This window comes from Triturus cristatus, chromosome 7, assembly GCF_964204655.1.
Source record: "Triturus cristatus chromosome 7, aTriCri1.1, whole genome shotgun sequence".
Taxonomy (NCBI): Eukaryota; Metazoa; Chordata; class Amphibia; order Caudata; family Salamandridae; genus Triturus; species Triturus cristatus.
Window position 1 is genome coordinate 330165969 of NC_140590.1, and position 22471 is coordinate 330188439.

The 22471-nt window shown below is 49.1% G+C and overlaps 1 protein-coding gene and 1 pseudogene across 2 annotated transcripts in view; one reads left to right on the forward strand and one right to left on the reverse strand.

Annotated features, from left to right (window-relative positions):
- Window positions 1-10866, reverse strand: part of LOC146809599 (uncharacterized) — a 253425-nt gene extending 242559 nt beyond the window's left edge. Inside the window, exon 1 of one of the 2 annotated variants that reach the window (XM_085616439.1) lies at window positions 9965-10866. Coding sequence is in view for 1 of the 2 variants with exons in the window: in XM_085616438.1 (XP_085472564.1) it covers window positions 8920-9059 (140 nt within the window). In the remaining variant the exon portion in view is untranslated. Of the gene's footprint in view, window positions 1-8919; window positions 9136-9964 lie in introns of those variants that run through there. The other variant, XM_085616438.1, reaches the window with a different exon arrangement.
- An 8460-nt stretch (window positions 10867-19326) lies between these two features.
- LOC146809600 (uncharacterized) overlaps window positions 19327-22471 on the forward strand; it is an 84121-nt pseudogene continuing 80976 nt past the window's right edge.

Here is a 22471-nt window from a genome sequence, read left to right on the forward strand (position 1 = left end):
TTATTCAAGGATGCTCCAGTTAACCGGCATCCTGGTCTGTATACTGTCCTTAAGTGCAAGACGCCACTCCTAACAAGAACAACAAAACAGACAGCGGTGGTCCACTCAACAAAAGATATGGCGAGTTACAGACGTCCTGCCCACCAGCGCCAGCTTCTCACTCTACCCGCCTATGCCAACTTCTCACAAGGTCTGCCAATGGTAGCTCCTCAGACTACTCACTGTTCAAACTTCTCACACTGCCCTCCCTTCCCGGTGCCAGCTGCTCACACTATTCACCTGGTCTAACTTCTTACACATTACTCGGTGTTTGAACGTCTCACGGTGTATACTAGTGACAGCTTCTCACACCACCCAGCAGTGCCAGCTTCTCACACTATCAGTAATACTACCTTGTCACAAAGCTAACAAGTTAAAAATCCCACACTGCCTACCAGTGCAAGCTTCTCAAACTGCTCACCTGTGCTAACTTCTCACACTGCCCACTAGTGAGATCTTCACACAGTGCCGGCTCTTCAGGCTGCCCACTAAGACTAGCTTCTCTCATAGCCCATCAGCTACATCTTCTCACAGTGCCCACTCATGACAGCTTCATATGGTACCCAGCAGTGCTGGGGTCTCACCCTGTCTACCAATGCTATCTTAGCTCACGGTCCTTTTTAGCTCTCACAAAAAGCCTGTCAGTTTCATCTTCTAATTTTGCTCAGAAGAGACAGAAGTGACCACTAGTGCCAGGTGCTCACACTACCCACTGTACAATCTTCTCACAAAGCCGCTTGTGCCAACATCTCACTCTCTACCAGTGCCAGCTTCTCCCCAGGGACAGCGTTTCAAACTACCAACCAATGCAGGCGCTATAAAACCCACGACTGTTAGTTCCCACAGTGCGCCTCCATGTTGGTTCCTCACCCTGCTCACTTGTGCGAGCTTCTCACACTGCACACCAGTCCCAGACTCACTGTCCACAGGTATCTCCTCCTCAAACTATCCCTCAGAGACCCCTTCTCACTCAGAGCCAATGCTGGTCCTGGACACCACCCACCATGGCAGCGTCTAACACTGCTCACCAGTGCCACCCTCTCACTGCCCACCAGTGACTTCTCCTCAAGCTGTCAATGGCAGCTTCTTACACTGCTCACCAGTGCTACCCTCTCACTGCCCACCAGTGACTTCTCCTCAAGCTGTCAATGGCAGCTTCTTACACTGCTCACCAGTGCCATCCTCTCACTGCCCACCAGTTACTTCTCCTCAAGCTGTCAGGGGCAGCTTCTTACACTGCTCACCAGTGCCACTCTCTCACTGCCCACCAGTGACTTCTCCTCAAACTGTCAGGGGCAGCTTCTCACACTGCCCGCTGGTGACTTCTCACACTTTTGGGCAGTGTCAGCTTCTCACACTTTGCACCGATACCGGCCTCTCATGCAAACCACCAGTGTCAGCGCCTCACACTGCTCACCAGTACCACCCTCTCACTGCCCACCAGTTACTTCTCCTCAATCTGTCAATGGCAGCTTTTCACACTGCTCACCAGTGCCACCCTCTCACTGCCCACCAGTGACTTCTCCTCAAACTGTCAATGGCAGCTTCTACCACTGCTCACCAGTGCCACCCTCTCACTGCCCACCAGTTGCTTCTCCTCAAATTGTCAATGGCAGCTTCTCACACTGCTCACCAGTGCCACCCTCTCACTGCCCACCAGTGACTTCTCCTCAAGCTGTCAGGGGCAGCTTCTCACACTGCTCACCAGTGCCACTCTCTCACTGCCCACCAGTGACTTATCCTCAAGCTGTCAGGGGCAGCTTCTCACACTGTGCACCATGAGGGCCCTCATGCCCACCCAGTGTCAGCTTCTCATACTGTGCACCGATACCGGCCTCTTATGCAAACCACCAGTGTCAGCTTATCACACTGTGCACCAATACCGGCCCCTCATGAAAACCCAGTGTCAGCTTCTCGCACTGTGCACCATAGGCCCCCTCATGCAAACCACCAGTATCAGCTTATACACTGTGCACAAATACCGGCCTCTCATGCACACCCAGTGTCAGCTTCTCACACTGTGCACCAATACCAGCCCCTCATGCAAACCCAGTGTCAGCGTCTCACACTGCAATAATCCAGCCTCTCATGCAAACCACCAGTGTCAGCTTCTCACACTGTGCACCATAGGGCCCCTCATGCAAACCACCAGTATCAGCTTATACACTGTGCACAAATACCGGCCTCTCATGCACACCCAGTGTCAGCTTCTCACACTGTGCACCAATACCGGCCCCTCATGCAAACCCAGTGTCAGCGTCTCACACTGCAATAATCCAGCCTCTCATGCAAACCACCAGTGTCAGCTTCTCACACTGTGCACCATAGGGCCCCTCATGCAAACCACCAGTATCAGCTTATACACTGTGCACCAATACCGGCCATTTATTTTATTTAAACTCTGAGCATCAATCCAACGTGGTATCTATCTACATATAGCTTTTAAGGCTATTTTCAGAAATCCTGGTTTAAATAAAGGTTGCAATTTTTGAAGCATCACATTGTACCGCAGTCCCATGCTTAGGAAGATTAGGCCTGGGTGGTGAATTCGCTCTGTTCGCTGACTTTTTCCCACTCCGGCCATCGCGGATTGTCACTACAGCTCACGCTGAGGAAGCTGCCACTCGAGCAGAACTTCTACTCGAGCGGCAAACAGAAGCAGCACCCTCTTGGGCTGCGAATGGTGCAGTTCATGCGGATTTTACAGCGCTGTACAAACACCCGGCACTAAAAATCAGCGCAAACTAACACACCCTGCCGCTTGCGAAAGTATGTGTAGAGCGGCAGAGTTTTTTGGTCACTTCGCAGAGTCCTGCTAACTCTGCACAGGCCTATGGGAGAGTCTGGATTCCAAGCTGGAATTGTATGGGCAGGCCAACGCTATATTCAACCAGTTCAATCGATAGGTGCACCCCATTCCCTAATCAACCAAAGATTACCATAGATACACCCCCACTACCAACGCAATCCACTCACGCGGTGCAGTTCAGGAGTACACCCCACGCCCTACTCAAGTAGTACAGTTTAAAGGTACACCTGCTCAATGCATGCAATATATAGGTGTGTCTATTCCCTATAAATCAAAGAATCCAGGGCACCCCATTCCGTACCCAACCAATGCAATCCACAGGGATATATATTTCCATAGATGCTCCCACTCCATGCCTAAGTAATCCATAGGTGCACCCCATTCCACCCTCAACCGATGCAACCCATAGTTGCAGCACATGGCCTAATCAGCAAAAACAATAAAAAGGTGCCCCCATCGTGATCCGCCAAAGCTTGTCATAGGGCACCCATCCCCTGCTCAAACAATGCAGTCCACAGGGGCACCCACTCCTTAGTCTACCGCCCCACTCATAATCCAGCCGTGCGATGAAAGCCGTAGTTTTATCACAATCCTGTCAACCAAAAGAGTGCATCACACTTGTGACAATCAGTACAATTGGTGTTCCGCCTCCCTGCTCAATCATGTCAACTCAAGGCAAGGATTTAAAAGGCGCTATACACTCCGGGTAGCATGGAATGGAAAATATCAGTGTTAAAACCAATGTTCAAACAAGCATTGGCAAAGCCAATAGGTCTCGCTTGTGCAAGAACTATTGGCTCTCTAATGCGTTTTAGCCATATTGTACAGCAGCGTGGCTTCTTTTCAGCATGGCTAAACGTTAGTGGCACAGAGGAGAGTGGCATGGACTGTCGCAGAGTGGAGTGTCGCAGAGTGGAATGGTAAGGAGTAGAGTGTTGTGGAGTGACAGAGTGTCGTGTATTGGAGCGGCGTAGTGGGGAGTTATGTAGAGTGGCATACACTGGAGTGACACAGTAGAGTGGACTGGTGTAGAGTGCACTGGCATACAGTGTTGCAGAGTTTAGAGGGTGCAGAGTGCAGTGGCATTGAATTCAGCGGTGTACAATGCAGCACCGTAGAATGCAGTGGTGTAAATTAGAGTGGTGCATAGTGGTGTAGAGTACAGTGGCGCAGAGTAGTGGCAAAGAGTGCATTGGCATAAAGTTGTACAGGGTAAAGTAGAGAGGTGTAGAATGCAGTGGCATAGAGTGGAGTGGTGCAGAGTGGCATTGAGTGGTGTAAAGTGGAGTGGGGTAGAGTAGAGTACAATGGTGTGGAGTGGTGTAGAGGGGAGTGGCATAGAGTGGAGTATTCATGGTGTAGTAGCACATGGCCATTACAGACAACACATTTTCAATTGAAATGACCATTACATTTGCAAAGACATATAGTTTTACTAATAAAACTATACAGAGCACAGACAAAAATGTGTGGAAATTGCATCCCTTGTGAAATGATTTGTTTTGATCATGTTAAAGGATTTGTTTCCAACACACTTCAGAAATAACAACAAACGTGCTTCATATATTTTCCTAATTCTGATATATTCTGAAATACTTACAGTTCATTTAAATGTTGTTATGTGCTGGAAAAAAAACACTTTCCAACCCCCAGTATCCAGCAAGATTGTCACATAAATCCTCTCACTTTGAAGTCAGAGAAAGAAAAGTAAACAAGAACTAACCCCTCAGAAGACAGCGCCTGACATTTGACCTTGCGAGATAAGTACAAGATTTACAGGCCTGTTTACAGAAAGGGAGCACTCCGAAGAATACTGACAATATCAAGGGAAGTTATGAACTCAAGCTGGACAGCCTAAGACAAATAAAGCCAGCAGATGGAAAGCAAGAAAACTTGAGTTACAAATCACAAAGCCAATGGTACTCAACAGGAGGAATGCATTCCTAAGTCAGCTTTCCGAATTTCCCCAAGAGGTCTTTAGCAAACCAGACAGAAAAACAGCTCTGAAAACGTATGAGCTGAGTACCTTCTGCTCCATGCCCCCATTGCAGCATATGGCCAAAATATGGATTTAATCCATTTTTGTAATTTTCTAAAGGGAAAAGACTCATCTAATGCATTTCAAATTTGCACCCTACTTAACCATCCCAGTTTGATAGGGGCACATGACTCCCTACTCCACCAGTGCACTTCCTAGGTGCGCCACATCTCAGCTCAACCAATGTTATACAAGGATGCTCCAGTTAACCGGCATCCTGGTCTGTATACTGTCCTTAAGTGCAAGACGCCACTCCTAACAAGAACAACCAAACAGACAGCGGTGGTCCACTCAACAAAAGATATGGCGAGTTACAGACGTCCTGCCCACCAGCGCCATCTTCTCACTCTACCCGCCTATGCTAACTTCTCACAAGGTCTGCCAATGGTAGCTCCTCAGGCTACTCACTGTTCAAACTTCTCACACTGCCCTGCACTGCCCCCCCTTCCCGGTGCCAGCTGCTCACACTATTCACCTGGTCTAACTTCTTACACATTACTCGGTGTTTGAACGTCTCACGGTGTATACTAGTGACAGCTTCTCACACCACCCAGCAGTGCCAGCTTCTCACACTATCAGTAATACTACCTTGTCACAAAGCTAACCAGTTAAAAATCCCACACTGCCTACCAGTGCAAGCTTCTCACAATGCTCACCTGTGCTAACTTCTCACACTGCCCACTAGTGAGATCTTCACACAGTGCCGGCTCTTCAGGCTGCCCACTAAGACTAGCTTCTCTCATAGCCCATCAGCTACATCTTCTCACAGTGCCCACTCATGACAGCTTCATATGGTACCCAGCAGTGCTGGGGTCTCACCCTGTCTACCAATGCTATCTTAGCTCACGGTCCTTTTTAGCTCTCACAAAAAGCCTGTCAGTTTCATCTTCTAATTTTGCTCAGAAGAGACAGAAGTGACCACTAGTGCCAGGTGCTCACACTACCCACTGTACAATCTTCTCACAAAGCCGCTTGTGCCAACATCTCACTCTCTACCAGTGCCAGCTTCTCCCCAGGGACAGCGTTTCAAACTACCAACCAATGCAGGCGCTATAAAACCCACGACTGTTAGTTCCCACAGTGCGCCTCCATGTTGGTTCCTCACCCTGCTCACTTGTGCGAGCTTCTCACACTGCACACCAGTCCCAGACTCACTGTCCACAGGTATCTCCTCCTCAAACTATCCCTCAGAGACCCCTTCTCACTCAATGCTGGTCCTGGACACCACCCACCATGGCAGCTTCTCACACTGCTCACCAGTGCCATCCTCTCACTGCCCACCAGTTACTTCTCCTCAACCTGTCAGGGGCAGCTTTTCTTACTGCCCGCTGGTGACTTCTCACACTTTTGGGCAGTGTCAGCTTCTCACACTGTGCACCATTGGGGACCCTCATGCCAACCCAGTGTCAGCTTCTCACACTGTGCACCGATACCAGCCTCTCATACAAACCACCAGTGTCAGCGCCTCACACTGCTCACCAGTGCCACCCTCTCACTGCCCACCAGTTACTTCTCCTCAAATTGTCAATGGCAGCTTCTCACACTGCTCACCAGTGCCACCCTCTCACTGCCCACCAGTGACTTCTCCTCAAACTGTCAATGGCAGCTTCTACCACTGCTCACCAGTGCCACCCTCTCACTGCCCACCAGTTACTTCTCCTCAAACTGTCAATGGCAGCTGCTCACACTGCTCACCAGTGCCACCCTCTCACTGCCCACCAGTGACTTCTCCTCAAGCTGTCAGGGGCAGCTTCTCACACTGCCCGCTGGTGACTTCTCACACTCTTGGGCAGTGTCAGTTTCTCACACTGTGCACCATGAGGGCCCTCATGCCAACCCAGTGTCAGCTTCTCATACTGTGCACTGATACCGGCCTCTCATGCAAACCACCAGTGTCCGCTTATCACACTGTGCACCAATACCTGCCCCTCATGCAAACCCAGTGTCAGCTTCTCTCACTGTGCACCACAGGGCCCCTCATGCAAACCACCAGTATCAGCTGATGCGCTGTGCACCAATGCCGGCCTCTCATGCAAACCCAGTGTCAGCTTCTCACACTGTGCACCAATACTGGCCTCTCATGCAAACCACCAGTGTCAGCTTCTCACACTGTGCACCAATACCGGCATCTCATGCAAACCACCAGTGTCAGCTTCTCACACTGTGCACCAATACCGGCCTCTCGTGCAAACCCTTTGTCAGCTTTTCACACTGTGTACCAATACCGGCCTCTCATGCAAACCCAGTATCAGCTTCTAACACTGTGCACCAATACCGGCCTCTCATGCAAACTACCAGTGTACTCTTCTCACACTGTGCACCAATACCGGCCTCCCGTGCATACCACCAATGTCAGCTTCTCACACTGTGCACTAATACTGGCCTCTCATGTAAACCACCAGTGTCAGCTTCTCACACTGTGCGCGAATAGCGGCCCCTCGTGCAAATCCAGTGTCAGCTTTTCACATTGTGCCCAAATGCCGGCCTCTCATGCAAACCCAGTGCAGCTTCTCACACTGTGCACCAAAACCGGCATCCTGTGCAAACCACCAGTGTCAGCTTCTCACACTGTGCACCAATACCGGCCTCTCATGCAAGCCACCAGTGTCAGGTTTTCACGCGGTGCACCAATACCGGCCATTCATGGAAACCACCAGTGCCAGCTTCTCACACTGTGCACTAATACCGGCCCCTCATGCAAATCCAGTGTCAGCTTTTCACACTGTGCACCAATACCGGCCCTTCATGCAAATCACCAGTGCCAGCTTCTCACACTGTGCACTAATACCGGCCCCTCATGCAAACCCAGTGTCAGCTTTTCACACTGTGCACCAATACTGGCCTCTCATGCAAACCACCAGTGTCAGCTTCTCATACTGTGCACCGATACTGGCCTCTCATGGAAACTCGGTGTCAGCGTCTCACACTGTGCACCAATAACTGCCTCTCGTGCAAAAGTAAGCCTTTTTACAGATTTGGCAGAAACAAAACCCAACATTAACGTTTTCATTGACGACCTGAGAGGCGAAAGTATTGGTAAGGGGCGCGTACATCAGATGGTAAGCAAAGGAACACATGGATGGCCACAGTGTGTGGGTGGTGAGGAAGTAAAGTAAGAAGGTGGAGCGTGTACAAGTCTTGGTTGAGGTCTGCAGGGCGTTTATCGATTTCTTTCTATGTTATTTAGTAACATTGTTACTGTTTTAATTAACCAAACAAACTTTGATTGACTGAATACAATTTAAAAGCCAAAAGGGTGACACCTTCGCCGAAGAGAACATGGTGGAAAATTGCATTAAAAAAAACACAGACACTCGTGAGAATATCAGAACGCAAGAAAGAGGGCGATCCCCAAAGCCGAATCCATCATACCAATCTCTTTATCACACCCCGAACTGAATACGAAAAGTCTGACCTCTAATGACCCCTCCCGTCATGCGCAGACATCCAATCCCAAAACTGCGCCCCCGCCTTAAAAACAGGGAATCGTGGAGTGAGGGTGTAAGACATGTAGCTTGTGCGGTCGGTGTTATGTGCGTAAATGAGAGATAGCTCTGCTGTTTAGAGAGCGCGCGCGGTGCACCAACACAGGTCTCCCGCTGTGCCACCAAGGCCCCTGCCGTCAGCTGGCAGCCCTTGCTCGGCTGTTAGATTTGGGAGCTCATAGGGTACTGTAAGGGGTAGCTGTGCTGTCTGACATGCGAGGTGTGCATTACCTACATATCAGATCGCGCCGCTCTCCGAGGCATCTCATGCCCATGTACTGTTCGAGGTAGCTCTTTCTGAGGTTCGAGCCTTTGTGATTGATGGTCAAGCGAAGGATAGCTCTCCGAGCATTGAGACCCTAAAAGTGTGTCAGTCTGAGAGATAGCTCTGCCGTGAAGACTGCGTGAAATGTGCCAGTGCTGACCTGTGAGATGCCCGCGTTGTCTGATTTGTGAAAGCTATGGTGACAGCTCTGCACCTCACATCACCTCACTGTGTGATGTGTCAGTAAATCCGTATATGTAAAGCACAAACTACTCACACTTACGTCTCAAGGCGCTGGAGGCCGTCGTGGAAATTAAGTGAGCTATTGCCCAGAGTCACATGGTGCTGAGCTGAGCTGCTGCCGGAGCCGGGGATCGAACCGTGAATCCTGTGCTCCGAGATCAGATGGCCTGGCCGCTGCATCACACCTCTCCAGAGTCAGAGGGATAGCTCTGCTGTGAATGGAAATGTGCGCCTCCCTGGGGGATATCCTTGCTGTCTGAGGCGTGAGACTATAAGACTTGTTGAACCTATCATGATAGCTCTGCTCCCCTAGACCTCAGACTGCATGATGGAGAGAGCGCCGACTGCGCGATGCGTGCCTCCTGGTGGCATGTCTGTGCTGATGTGCGGAACTGTAAGACTTGTGAAAGGTAACATGACAGCACAGCTGGCCCGGACCTCGCGCTGTGTGATGTGTTGCCAGAGGGCTAGCTCGGCGGTGTGATGTGTACAAGTGCAAAATGTGTCTGCCTGAAGCACAGCTCTCCAGTCGGAGGTATGTGACAATCCAGTGTCCAGGGCGGGGACGAGGGTGTGTGAGTTCATGATACCTCCCGGCCACGTGCCCTGCTGGGGCAGGTTCGGGGCCCGGAAGAGAAGAAAGGCCTCCCGTGCAGCCCTGCATGCTGCCCCCACCCCCTCCGCCCTCTGCTCTCCCCCAGGGCTCCCTCACACACAGAGCCTGGCTTTGAATATGCACCAAACGGCCCAGGTGTGAGTGTTTTGAACAGGCAAATGTGGAGAGGAGGCGGGGCCTCCCAGCAGGACACACACTCCAGATGAGCCATGCGTACCCCTCGGTCTCACGGCTTCCCAAGCCCCCCACAACTGCGTCACCGAGGGCACGCTGATCTAAAGTTAAAATACCAAAAGTTACCCCAAACAGCTCGATCCAAAGTTAAAATGCCAAAAGTTACCCCAAACAGCTCGATTCTCGCAGTCGGGGCACTGCGGTCCCGCCCCCGGCCCCTCCCCCAGGTGCCCAGACGTTAGCTGCTGCAGGAGTTCGAAACTTAGGAGCATGTGTTTCAGTGCAGGACGCTTACCTTGTGTGACTTGGAAAGCTCGCTGTCTCCTTGCTCCGTCAGAGCCCGTCCATGGAACCCTCCTCTTCCAGGGGTGTTCTGTCCTCCTCCTGCTGGGGGTCCGGTCCTTCCCTGGACTCTGCTCTCTCTCCTGTCGGGCTCTTTGTCTCGCGGGCTCCTGGGTAGGTCTCACGCGCTCCTTATCTCGGTTGCTCTCCCGGCCTCCTCTTCCTGCCTCTGTTTCCCTCACACGTCCAGCTCCACTTCACAAATCTCAGCCCTGCCTCCCGCGTACCCCGCTGTCTGCTTTTCTCACCCTGTCCCACCTCGCCCCCTCCTTCCTAGCTGTCTCTGCCCCTCCTTTATTTTCGGTGTCCTTACCCCTCTCTCCACTTTGTCTGTCTGTCTCGCCCTGGCCTCTTCCCTTTTCTCGCTCTGCTCCCCTCTCCTTTTCCAGTACTTCGCCTCTTCGCCTCTTCCCCTCACCCTGCTCTTTGGTTTTTCTGTCTCCCCCCAGTTCCTAACTTGTTTCCACTTGTTCGTAACTTCTCATGCTCTTTTCCCTTCACTTCCTATCTCTTGCTTTCTCCCCTCGGTGTAAACACCACCTTCATTATTTTCTACTTTCGCCCTTTCTGTTCCCTCCTTGTCACTCACTGTCACTTTTATTCCTTGTTACCCTGGCTCTTTCCACTTTCTTATCTTCACATCTGCCCCTGGCTCCCAGCAGACACCTGTTTCCCTCTGTTTACTTGTCTCTCTGTCTCGTCCTCCTACTTCCCCCTATCGTCTCACTCCCTTTCCCTCTCGCTCCTCCACCTCTTTCTCACTCTGACTCGTTCTCTGCTTCCTGTCCCTTCCGCCTTTCTTCCCACTTCTCTGTCTCTCTGCTCTTCTTGTCTCCAGCCTCTTCTCTCTTCCTCACTTCATGCCTCTTCCTCCCTCTCCCCTCTGTGACTCCTTCTTCCTCTCTGTCTCGTCCCCCGTTTCCTCTGCCTCTCCCCTCCCTGTTTCGGAGTCTCACTTACACCCTCTCCCTGTGTGTGTCTGACTGAGCCCTGCCTTCCAGCGCAGCCTGGGCTGAAAATACAAGGATTGGGTTTCTCCTCTCCGCTGCCCACTCCCCCCTGTCCACCCCAGGCGTGTCTGAGAGAGAGGGAGAGCGCAGCCCGAGCCAAGGGGAGGGAGGGGGGCGGAATGCGCTGTGTGTGAGAGTGATTCACCTCGCGGAGGTGGGGCCCTGAGAACAATGCAGGCCTCCTGGCGCAGGCAGCCGTGGATCATCCGGGAGCTCAGGGCACAGTGCCTCCTGCCACGACCCCCCATCGTGCAGGCACTTACTGAGCGGGAAAACAATGAGCAGGAGTAGCAGGCATTGTGAGGGGGAGACAGCGGGGAGGGGGGCTGCACACAACACAATCCGACGAGCTGAACGGGACAAACAACAGCAGCGCCAGAGTGAATTATTTAGAAGTGGCCCATGTGATTACACTAGAAGCTATGCGCCTCGGGCTCAGCTCTATGCGCTACCTATTGCCACACATTGAAGAGGGTGGAGCTGCATAGATTACCGGGCTCGTGTTGTTTCAGCTGGCCGATCAGTGCTTGGGATGAAGCCACGGTCTGTAGACACGCAGAAGTGAAACGGAATATAGGGGCACGCTGGGTAGTCTGAGACAGGCCGCGGTGGCCGGGGCAGTGTCAGTCACCTGGCATGCACGTTGCAGGAACCAGCGGGCCACTCTGTTGTGGCGGCTTGCCTGTTGCGTGTCCAGGCGCTCGCCTTAATGCCCAGCCCCCCTTTGGTACTGTCCCACACTACGAGACCTCAACGTGCTGCTCTGGGGCATTTTTGTTGCATTTAGTTACAGATCGTTACACCACTGCTGCAGGAATGTGGTGCCCTGTCTTTACCGCCCTCTATGTGAAGATTGGCCCTTATCACCCGGATCCTACAGCAATTCGAACCCCATGACTTCCTGCCATAGGTGCAGTGGCACCAGAACCCGGAGGGGCCCACTGAACTCTGATCATTGCTGTGTATTACGATGCAAGCATCATTCCAATGCACCATTGTCCATGCACGCACCAGGGCCCATGGGATCCGCGCTGCGCTACTGCTTATAGGCACTCCACCTCGGGATACACGCGCCGTCCATGGCTGCCTTTACTGCTCATTGAATCTTGCATCTCCCTTTTCTGTCCCAGGACATACCATCCGTTTTATTCCAGGAATGGCTGACTTCTGCTTCAAACAAAATCGGTAGTTTGAGCCCCGCCCGTGTGAAAGTGACACTTCTTTTCCACAAGAATTGCATACCGCAGCCTAGAGGTTTAGCAGCACTTTTAAGATGGCACACTGGATCCGGGCACCAGCTGCAGAGATCGGTGTATGTCCAGGAACTCCCAGGGTGTAGCGCTGACAGGGTAGTTTACATGTTTAGGGCACATAATGCAGAGATCAGCGTGTAATTGCTAGTCAAAGGGCCGAATAATTACAAAACATCTTAGGGAGTTAATGTGCCTGCTGCAGAGCACTGTGTGTAACATGCAGGTCGCATGCTCACTTATTAGCAAGACAGCACAGTGGGTTTTAGCGTATTGCAAAACTACTTGGATACCCTACAGGCTGCAAAGTTCGAGCCTCAGGGAAAGTTCAGTGGAGTATTTGCTGGATGCAAACATCTTTAAGTAGTCAGAAAGGGACAAGACTCAATCCATGCAGGGCGAACTCAAACGTTAATATTTCTGATGTCAATAAAATTAGACCATTGATTTGGGTGGTAACCTAAGCCTATTAATAAGTTCCAATATAATTCCGTTGTTTTGTTTGCTGTTTAAATGGTAATTATTAGTATAATTATGCTTACACATTACATGGAAATTCTCATAATGTGCATTAAGTAGGCATGGCATTTCTTTGCCTATGTTGAAGATAGGATATAACATTTAGCATCAAGTGTCCTTGTTCTTCTGATGTCATCATACACACTTTCTTCGCTTTTTCTTTAGAAAGCCTTTGTTTGCTAGGGGTTGGCTATGCTGACTTTTGAGGCCTACTCAAGGCACAGCTGTAGGAAAGTAGGATCTGTTTTCATGGTCACCCCCACTTTTTCCTGGTGTCATTCTGCTTTCTGACTAGTCTGACTGGGATCCTGCTAATCGGGACCCCAGTCACTGTGCTCTCTCCCTAAATTGGACTATGGTAAGTACTTTGATACCTTCCTGATTGGCTTCTGGTGTACCCTTCTAAGTCCCTAGTATATGGTACTGAGGTACCCAGGGCATAGATACACCAGGGGTCTCCTATGGGCTGCAGCCACTCATGAGACTGTGACTACAGGCCTGCCATTGCAGCCTGTGTGAGCTGGTGCTAGCACCACTCACAACAGACATGTTTCCTTCTATCCGAGGTCACTACACTTAAAACCTATAAGTCACCCCTAAGGTAGGCCTTTCAATCTTGAAGACTGGGTGCTTGGTTATAAATGTTAGGGTGCCCTGCATGACACCCCCTACAAACCCAGCAGTCGATTCTCCAGACTTTGTAAGTGCAGTCAGCCATTTATACATATAGTGGACATCAAGTCAATTACAAGATGTCTAACTATACATTGGCTTCACCGAAACTGGTCATGTTTGGTTTCAAACATGTTGGAATACCTACCCCAAAACTGATTCCCATGTTGGATGTAGGATCCCATGTACTGGGGAGCTCCCCTAGGAAGCCCCCCTGTATTCCCAGTACCAGTCTTTCAGGGTCTAACAGCAAGCTTGTGGTGCTTCCGACCACAGACACAATTCTGCCCTCCTGCCGCTGAGCCAAGCTCAAGCAGGGGAACGTAGAACAATAGATATCCTGTCATAGGGAGGTGTGGCTACCTCCCAGACAGGACTTAGTGTATAGGGCTGCGATGGGGGCACTTGCCAGCGCCACCAGACTGCTTTGAAGGGCATATTTGGTGCCCTCCTTGCATTCTCCAGTTTGAACCTGTTCCTCCCCTCTGTCCAGTCCCTCCTCTGGGAGTGACCCCTGATTCATCCCAACCTTTTCCTTTGGGTACTTAAGGGCTTACCTGTGGGTGGCTCTTTAGATTCATCGTGGGACAAGATTTAGATACGAAACCACTTCCTCTTCAACCGTCTGGGCACATTTGACCTCGCTTGGGAACCGAGAATGCATCTGGAAGACTCCTGCTGCTCCTGGTTTTATCGCTGTACCAGTCTTCTGCATAGTCTGTGCCTGTGCTCCATCCAGGTTCTTCACCAGGCCTGTTGGCATCAAAGACACCCGAAGAAATCTCACTTGGAGTGAAGAAGTTAAAATTCCCTGCATCTGCAGGCACCGCAAAGAAGCTGACTGGTCTGCTGCTCCTGAGCTCCCATGGACTCTGAAAGGTTCGGCAACACCCTGGAATGCACTGTCTTCACAGCAAGTTTGAAGCCAGTATCCCTCATTGGAACCGCTGGAGCAGTACCCCTATGCACCGCATCAAAGTGCTGTTGCCAAGGCTTGTTGACTCTTCTCCAGAGATTTTTGGGCTCCAAGAAGCCCCAGCAACTCTTGCTACCAAGATCTTCGTCCTCACCGCATCCTCTGCACCGTGGTCCTGAATCCTTGGTGAGCTGCTCGAGTTCCTCTTGTGACTCATGTGCCTTTGGCCTGTGGGTCCTCTTGAGGGTCTTCTTTGGCTCCAGGGGGCTCCCCTGCTTGCTCGGGACCTGGTCTGACTCTCCTTCAATTGGTGAGTCCCTTGGACCTTGCTGGTCCCAACACTGCACCTTCTTCGCTTTCCTCATGTGTTGTTACCGCCTAGGCTTGTTGGTGCTCCCGTCGCATACCAACCTACTGGTTCTCGACTTCCGATGTGGGTCAGCTTGTGAACCCATTCACAAATGGGACTTCTTCCCCATTTGTGAATGGGTCACCACCTATTTGAAGTAGATGGTAAAATATGAATGTTTTGCGACTGCATTTCGGTCGTAAAACATTCATACATACCTATGCAATTCGATTTTAGGAAGGGACACCCCAAACACGCCCCTTCCTAATACTGAATCGCAAACTGAAATTGCGATTCAGTAACAGGTTACCGAATCGCAATTTGGGTTTTATTCATGTGAAAAGCCTTTTTTGCATTCGCAAACTGGCTGATTCTGCGAATCGGCCCGTTTGCCACCTCAAAAAGGCTGCATACATGTGGCCCTTAGAGTGTCTCACAGCAGCTGACAACCTGCCCTCAAGCCAGGAGAAATAGTTGCGTATCCTCTGCTGCAAATTGGCAGCACGGAGGACTGGTCAGACACTTCAAAATGTGCATGCCCATTTGGCTGGATGTCTTACACTGGCCAAAAGTGACATGCACTCTCTGCAGCTCTCCACTCAGCTGTCTTTGACAGCTGAGTGGAGAGCAAGCACAGGCCTCCAGGGCCTAAAGGAGCGTTGGTGCAACCAACTCCATCCAATGTTTGAGCTTCTCCCATGCTGGTTAACAGCATGAGAGCAGCGTTTGAATTGATCTGGGGGGCTCTTCCTGCCACAGACTGCAGGAGAACAAAGAGGAGAACGTATCGTAGCCCATGGGTAAGCACAATTTACTTTTTATATATTAAATGTGTTTATGTTTAATTTTGGGGTTTTTGAGGGAAGGGTTGCTTCGATTTGAATTTATGGAGGGAGTGGTTGTATAATTTTGTTTTTTAAAAGGGGCATGGCACTTTGCTCACCCTACCACTTGCTCACCCTACCACTTTCAAAGGGTGCCAGCCGCCCCTGCTTCCTACCCTCCACCCAACCCACCTTTGGGACATGATCTTGAATCATTGTCTACCCTCTGTAATATGTACCGTGCGGCTTCCTTGCTAGGTTTACATAATGCACATTCCTATACAAAAACAAATGTGATTGAAACCTTGCTGCTAAGGAATTTAATAACTGGGCTAAAGCTTCTCTACAACTGTTGACCTCTATCCATCCTTCCTCACTTAACAAGATCTTGGAAGTGGAGGTTGCAAAACATCTTCAAGTGTTTGTAGGAGATCAGCTTTCATTGTTGAATAGATAATCAGGTTTCAGACACTTTGGAGGCAGGAGGTGCACCTGACTGATACTAGTGGAGACCTTCTACTTCTTAAGATAAATGCACTCAAGCAATCTTGGGGTTACCCGAACTACCCATGGCTCCATTACCCACAATGCCTTTCTGGGTGGCAGAAAATAGGGTACAGGAGGCAACACACAACCAAAGGCTGTGCCTTATCACTCGACCGTCTCAGTGCCCTCGGTTTTTAAGTGTCCCCTGATGAGGTTATCTTTCAACACAAAATTTAGTTCCATGTTTAAATTGATCACACACACCTCTTCCCTGGCTGGTGAGAAATGCAGAAACATCACTGTGTCTGAGAAATATTGTCTTTGGGTTGAGGAGTTTTTCCTCTGTCTCACTGGGTCATAATTAGGACTGGATGGGGAAGTTTTTGCCAAACTTCCAATCCCATTCAGCTAGTCTATAGCCTGGGATAGCCTTCATTTGCCCTACAGTCCATGTTGCAGCCAAGAATACAAATTGACAATTGATGGCACTCGGGGGAGTCCAAGCACTTACCTAAATAAACCAGGGACCTGGTGATATCCTGCCTAGCCTAGTGAACAGTAGACTAGAAATCTATATTGGAATATTTAAAGCCAAAACTCTAGGCTTTGCCTGAATGTTCGGAAAGCAAACACATCACTAACACTCTGAAATCTCTGCCCTTATTTCAGGATCAAATGTAAAATGCTGTGCTCAGCTTCACAAGACGTAGGGCGAAAATATTACTTTCCATACTAGCCCCCGCTGCGGCTTCCTTCAACTCCTTGCTAGTTGCACCCAGCGGCTTCACAACTGTTCATGGAGCCAGATTCAACCTAAATGATGAAGGAAAATCCATCATGCGTAAGCATTGTTGTGTGGAATTCAGTGGACAGTGTTGTCCAAATTGGCTCCCTTCAAGAGGAATTTGAGGAGGGCTCTGTTTAGTGAAGCCTTCCCAAATAAAGTCTGGTCAACAGTTTCTACTTAAGAGTGTAGAAAAAAAAACAAAAGACCGGCATTCTTGCAGCAAACCAGGAATTTCTGCTAGATTACCTGTCTTCGCCTATCATGTTGGTCAGGGAATAGTCTGTGCAGATTCTCCAAGCCAGGTGGTGAAGGGGAGTCCTAGGTTTATTAAAGGCAAGGAGGCAAGTATTATGCAGTCTCTTTTCTCACTGATTATATTCACAGCATTTAAAAGCACTACTATTCCCATAAATCTGTTCTTTCAGACAGAAAATGACTGCAAAGAAACAATCAATCAACCTAATAGTATAAATAGCGTAGTCCACATGCAACTTCCTCCTTTCTTGATGAACCCATAACGTTTATAAGCCACATGTGAACCTAAATAGCAAAAACAATTAAAACAATCTGAGTATTAGCCACATCATCTTCCTCTGTCCTTGATGAATTTCAGCTTCACATATCTGTTGGGTTCTGAAGGAGTAGTTCTCTCCTGGCTTCCTGGCTTTTGTCATTTCAACTTGTGGCCTGGTTGGTTGCAACTGACACTAGGAATAACCCCAAAAATACATCAACATCACCTACAGGTTGGGTACTTCACGGATGTGGGATAATACTCACCCCCTTCTCTTTAATAAAATCAGGATTATCCGACCACTGGCTAGAGGACTCTGCAATTTTATTATAGAAAGAGGGTCCCATTATGGATGCTCCAAGCCTATTCACAACTCCCATTGCTGCATGCTAAACAGGTTTACAGTAAAAGGGCTTAAAAGTTGACACCCTAGACCAATCTGATGACTTTTTGTTTTTACAGTTTTATATAGTGCGTACTCAACCCGAAGTTATCAGAGCGCTTTACATGAGCACCAGTTGCATTACAGACAGACACGTCCATGTTAGGCACGGGTAGATTAAGTGATTTGCCCAGAATCACAGGCTGCTTGAGCCCCCAACCAGATTCGAACCTGGTTCTCCAGCTTCAAAGTCGGGCACTCTAGCTGTTAGGCCGCATCCTCGACTTCAAATTATCTTTCAACCATGCCCCATGCTATAATGCTTTAGAGACCACAGCCCCCCAAAGCTGAATGTGCCCCAAAATGTGCTGTATCTACTTCTGCCAGCGCCAGTACCCCTTTAACCAATCTACTTTAAGTAGTGTAGGTTACTGGAGCAAATAGCTTACACAAAGCTAATAACTGCCGGGCAGATGTTCTTACATCTATAGTCACCTGCACAAACCTTTTAAGACACATTACTACACACAGATTTAGGTGGAAAGGAAAAAATGGAAACTCCATATTAGAGGCGTTCCTGGTTCGCCTGGTAATGCTAAATTAAACTCCCACTGCAGAAAACTGCATAGCAGAAATATCCAAAGCCCTAACATCGGACACCCACCTGAAAGATACCAAAAACAACCGCGTCGCAAGCTGAGTAGATAAGGACTTGAAAGATAAACAGCCATTGTCACCCCATGACTCAAATAAGGCTGCAACCAAGTTAACACCCCACATAGTAAAATATGTGGGCTTATTGGGGTTCATATACCTTATTCCCTTGAATAATAAGCACACCAAAGAATGTGCTCCAACAGCCTAACCATCCACCCTTTGATGTCCTGCGGATATTGCTGATCTATGACATTAATTGTCCTGTGGAACTTCTGCCCAGCTGCCAAAGATACCAAGAAGTGTAATACTTCCATGACATCTGCAGAAACTGAATCAACACTCCATCCATCACTTTGCCACTGTTCCCAGCCTGTCTTGTAGGCCTTGACTGTGCCCTGGGCACAGGAGGCCATGATGTCTCCTTAGGCTGCTTTTGAAAAAGGCTTGCACATCTATGAGTGCCATGAAAGGTTCAATAACATTAGGCCCAGCTTGTCTTGTAGGTCACGACTGTGATTCTGCCCAGAAGGGCTCCTCAGAATCTGCAGGAAAATTGGAAGTTGGATCAGATAGTCCACGTACAGCTCCAACAGAGCAGGGAAGCAACAGTGGCTTCACCTCAGCAGTGCGACTACTACCACCTATGCTAATTGTCTGCATATCTGGGCCAGACATCTGAAAATCCCAGCGAAGGGCAGAAATGCATAATGGATTTATACCAATCCTGGAGAAAAGCATCTGTTGTCAAAGCTTCCAGATCTAGTTTCCAGCTGAAGATTTTTTCCAACTGAGCTATCAGTCTGGAAGCAAAGAGGTCTACATTGAACAACTCAGAGACTTTGTCTAACTCCTTGAAAACGTGGCCATCTAGCCTCCAGTCATTGCTGTTCCGTGAATACCGTCCCGCTACCATGGTGGATACTCGCAGAGGATAATCTGCTTACAAAAAATGTCCTGCTGGAAACAAAACTCTCACAGAGCCTTGACCAACTCTGCTAATGGCTTTGATCTTATCACCGTAACTTGTTGATATACCTGACCGCAGTCATATTCTCTATAAAAAAGAGGGCCACGCACCTTTTTTTTGCCTTTTTCTTGACTGGATTGAAAAGGAGCCTACAAGAAGCTCTAAACAGTTTATGTTCATTAAGGAGTCTTACCTCAACCATCTTCCTGTAATCGAGAAGGTGGGCCGGGTGTTTCTGGGTCTGAGCACCAGCAGTTTTTTTTAGGCGGCCTCGAAACGGGTCTCTATCGGGCTCTGTTTTGTGCCCTGGCACAGGCAGCCCGTGTTTTTTCCCGGACTGCAGTGACAGCTGAGCAGGCACATCGATGTGAGCGTTGCAGAGGAAGGGAAATCCTTTAAAGAGAGTCATTTTCTCTCTGGATTTCCCTTCTGTTTTTTAAACTCAGGAGCAGCAACATAGTCTTGGTGTCACCAGGGCTTTAAGTGGAAGTTTTTTCAATATTACATACAAGCCATAGTTGCTGCTTATTTATCTTATGCAACTAGCAACCATTGACAAAGCCAATAGTCCTGACTTGTAGGTATGATGTGACTTGTATCATATATCTGGACGCAATGATAGGAACAGCAAAATACAACTCGGAAGGCACACTCTGCTACACACAGATTTTTAGCTTACGTGTTTTTAAGCCACACCCTTAATTACATTGACCACGCCCTTTGAGAGACCCCCCAGTTTTTTCATCCCACTTAAAGCCCTGCTTCCATCTGATTCTAATGCTAGATCTGGGTGCGTACGGAAGACAGTCCAACTGTTCCGGGCGTCTATACGGCTTAACCACCAACTCACTTCTTTTGCATCCAGGCCCAAAGGAATCATCTTAAATGTCCTACCTTTAATCTCTGCAACACCCTGTGTTGGAGGGGCCCTGGAAAATGTGCTTAAATGAATAAGGAAGGAGACCCACCAACCTTGCTAGGTGTCTAAGGGGAAATCCGAGAAAGCACAAATGTGTCCCTTGACTCCCTTCAATCTGGAAGCATTAACACTTCCTTTTCTGAGTCCATCAAGAACCACAAAAAAACCCGTCCTATTTATGATAACAGTAAGAATGCATCCTTTAAATCTAGACACATCATCCAATCCCCTGGAAGAAAAATACCTTGCAAACAAATTTCCATTTCCATTTTCCATTCCTGGGAAAATCTCATTGGAACGGGGAGTCTGACCTGAAATGGAGAAGCTTAAAAATCTATGTGAAATCCCTTACCTGTTTCAACACTCAAGGGTCTTTGGAATTTAGTGCCCATTCCTGTACAAAAATGCTCAACCTTCACCAGGGAGAAAGGTCCAAGCTGATTCCACCTCTCTGTCTTTACAAGAAGAACATCAGCCTGGAGAATTGAAATTGGCGGCTGCAGTAGGTTCTGAAGAAGCTTGATCTGCCAGCAAAGAGACCCCTGTATCCACCAGCCTTGGGGGAAACCCAGCCAAATACCCTCTTCAGTGAGAAATGTGCCTTATCCAACGATGAAAAAGCCTGCACATAGCAGCCAATATCCTTTATAAATTTCCCCCAAAGAAAAACACATGCGTAGTCAAACCAACGTCTGACCCTGCTAATTCCCTCCATTTTGGGTCTATCATTAATAGAAGTCCTTTTCTCCACTCACAGGACAATCTTGCACTCATATTGTCAAGAAAACATTGGGCCCACTTAGATATTACCTCAGGGTCTATCAAGTTCCCTGCTTTTTTTCTTGCTGGGCTGAACAAAGAATTCTAGAAAGAGGGCTGTGAGAAAGTGGTGCAAGACGAGGATGGAGACTCACCCTTTTCCGATGCATTCAGTCCGAACACTATCAAGAAGGGACACAAAGAGTTAACGGCAACCCCTCCCTCCTCTCTGCAGGAAACCAAGGAGAAGGACGGGGAACCCAACGAATGGGGAAAGAGGAACCAACCGGATAAGGCGGGACAACCGGCCTTAAAGAAGTGGACGCTGGAAGAAGAGGCGCGCGGAAGGAGGAAGCCGGGAGACGCGGAGTTCAACTGGACGGTTCAGCGGTTGGAGAAGGAGTCGCGGGAAGAATCGAAGGACAAGGAAATCACGACAGGAACCGAGGCTAACAGGGAGGACGCGGAAAGCTGGTCCGAAGACTGGTGGACGCCCCCGGGGGACGCTGAGAGGCCGCTGCAACTCAGGAGAGTTGCTGCAGACGTGGTGCATGGTCAGACAGGGAAGGGAGGGGGTGAAGGGGGTAATGGGCCAGAAAGTAACCCTGGGCACAACCTTTTACTATTCCCGCACTAACGCCTGTATGCTCGTGTCACTATATTGCACTGTCAGGCAGTCCTACGTTAAATCCTACCTCAGCTCTGGTCTCCTTTATTTCGGAAGTGACCATTTAGATTCACTTTGCTTCTACCGTGGCCCTTGGAGAGGGAATCCTTACGGCTGTAGTGGATAGTGGAGAATATCCCGTAACTCAGCCACCCTCATGTTATAAAAGGAAGCTTAAAGTAGTTTATATTCCCTCAGTAGGAAGAGGGTCCAATTATACTTTATTTTATCATTTTTTTTTTCCATTCCCGATGAACTTCGGGTGTGGTGGCGGTAAACCCTACTAGAGATAGTGCAGTCTACTGACCACTCTTTTCTTCTCTTTGAGAACTCCGGGACGGCTACCACCAGATTTGGATCCAGGGAGAATACAGGCGAAGAGGAAACCGGAACTGGAAAGCCACCCCCAGACCACAGCCACCTGACCATCCATGCTGCTAATAACTGAAAGTCTATTAATAACCTTGCATATTCTTCAATAAAACTCACCATTTAACCTCCAATCCGGCCTCCTAGTTTCCATTTCCGCCCATCCCTCTGACAAGGGCCCAGAGTATCAAATACATTGTCTTCGCAAGAAGACCAAACTCTGTCTACCCCTTTTCCTTTGCTCCCTCTACTCAGAAAGGTGGTAACCTTATTCTAGAGTTAGGGCTGCTTTTTTCAAAATAGTGAGCCTAAAGCATTCTGCTCTTATCCTGGCCTATCAGTAGGACTTCTTATCTTGGCCTCTATATGACCATTCACAAATGGCGGCAGAAGCCATTTTGCAGAATTAGGGT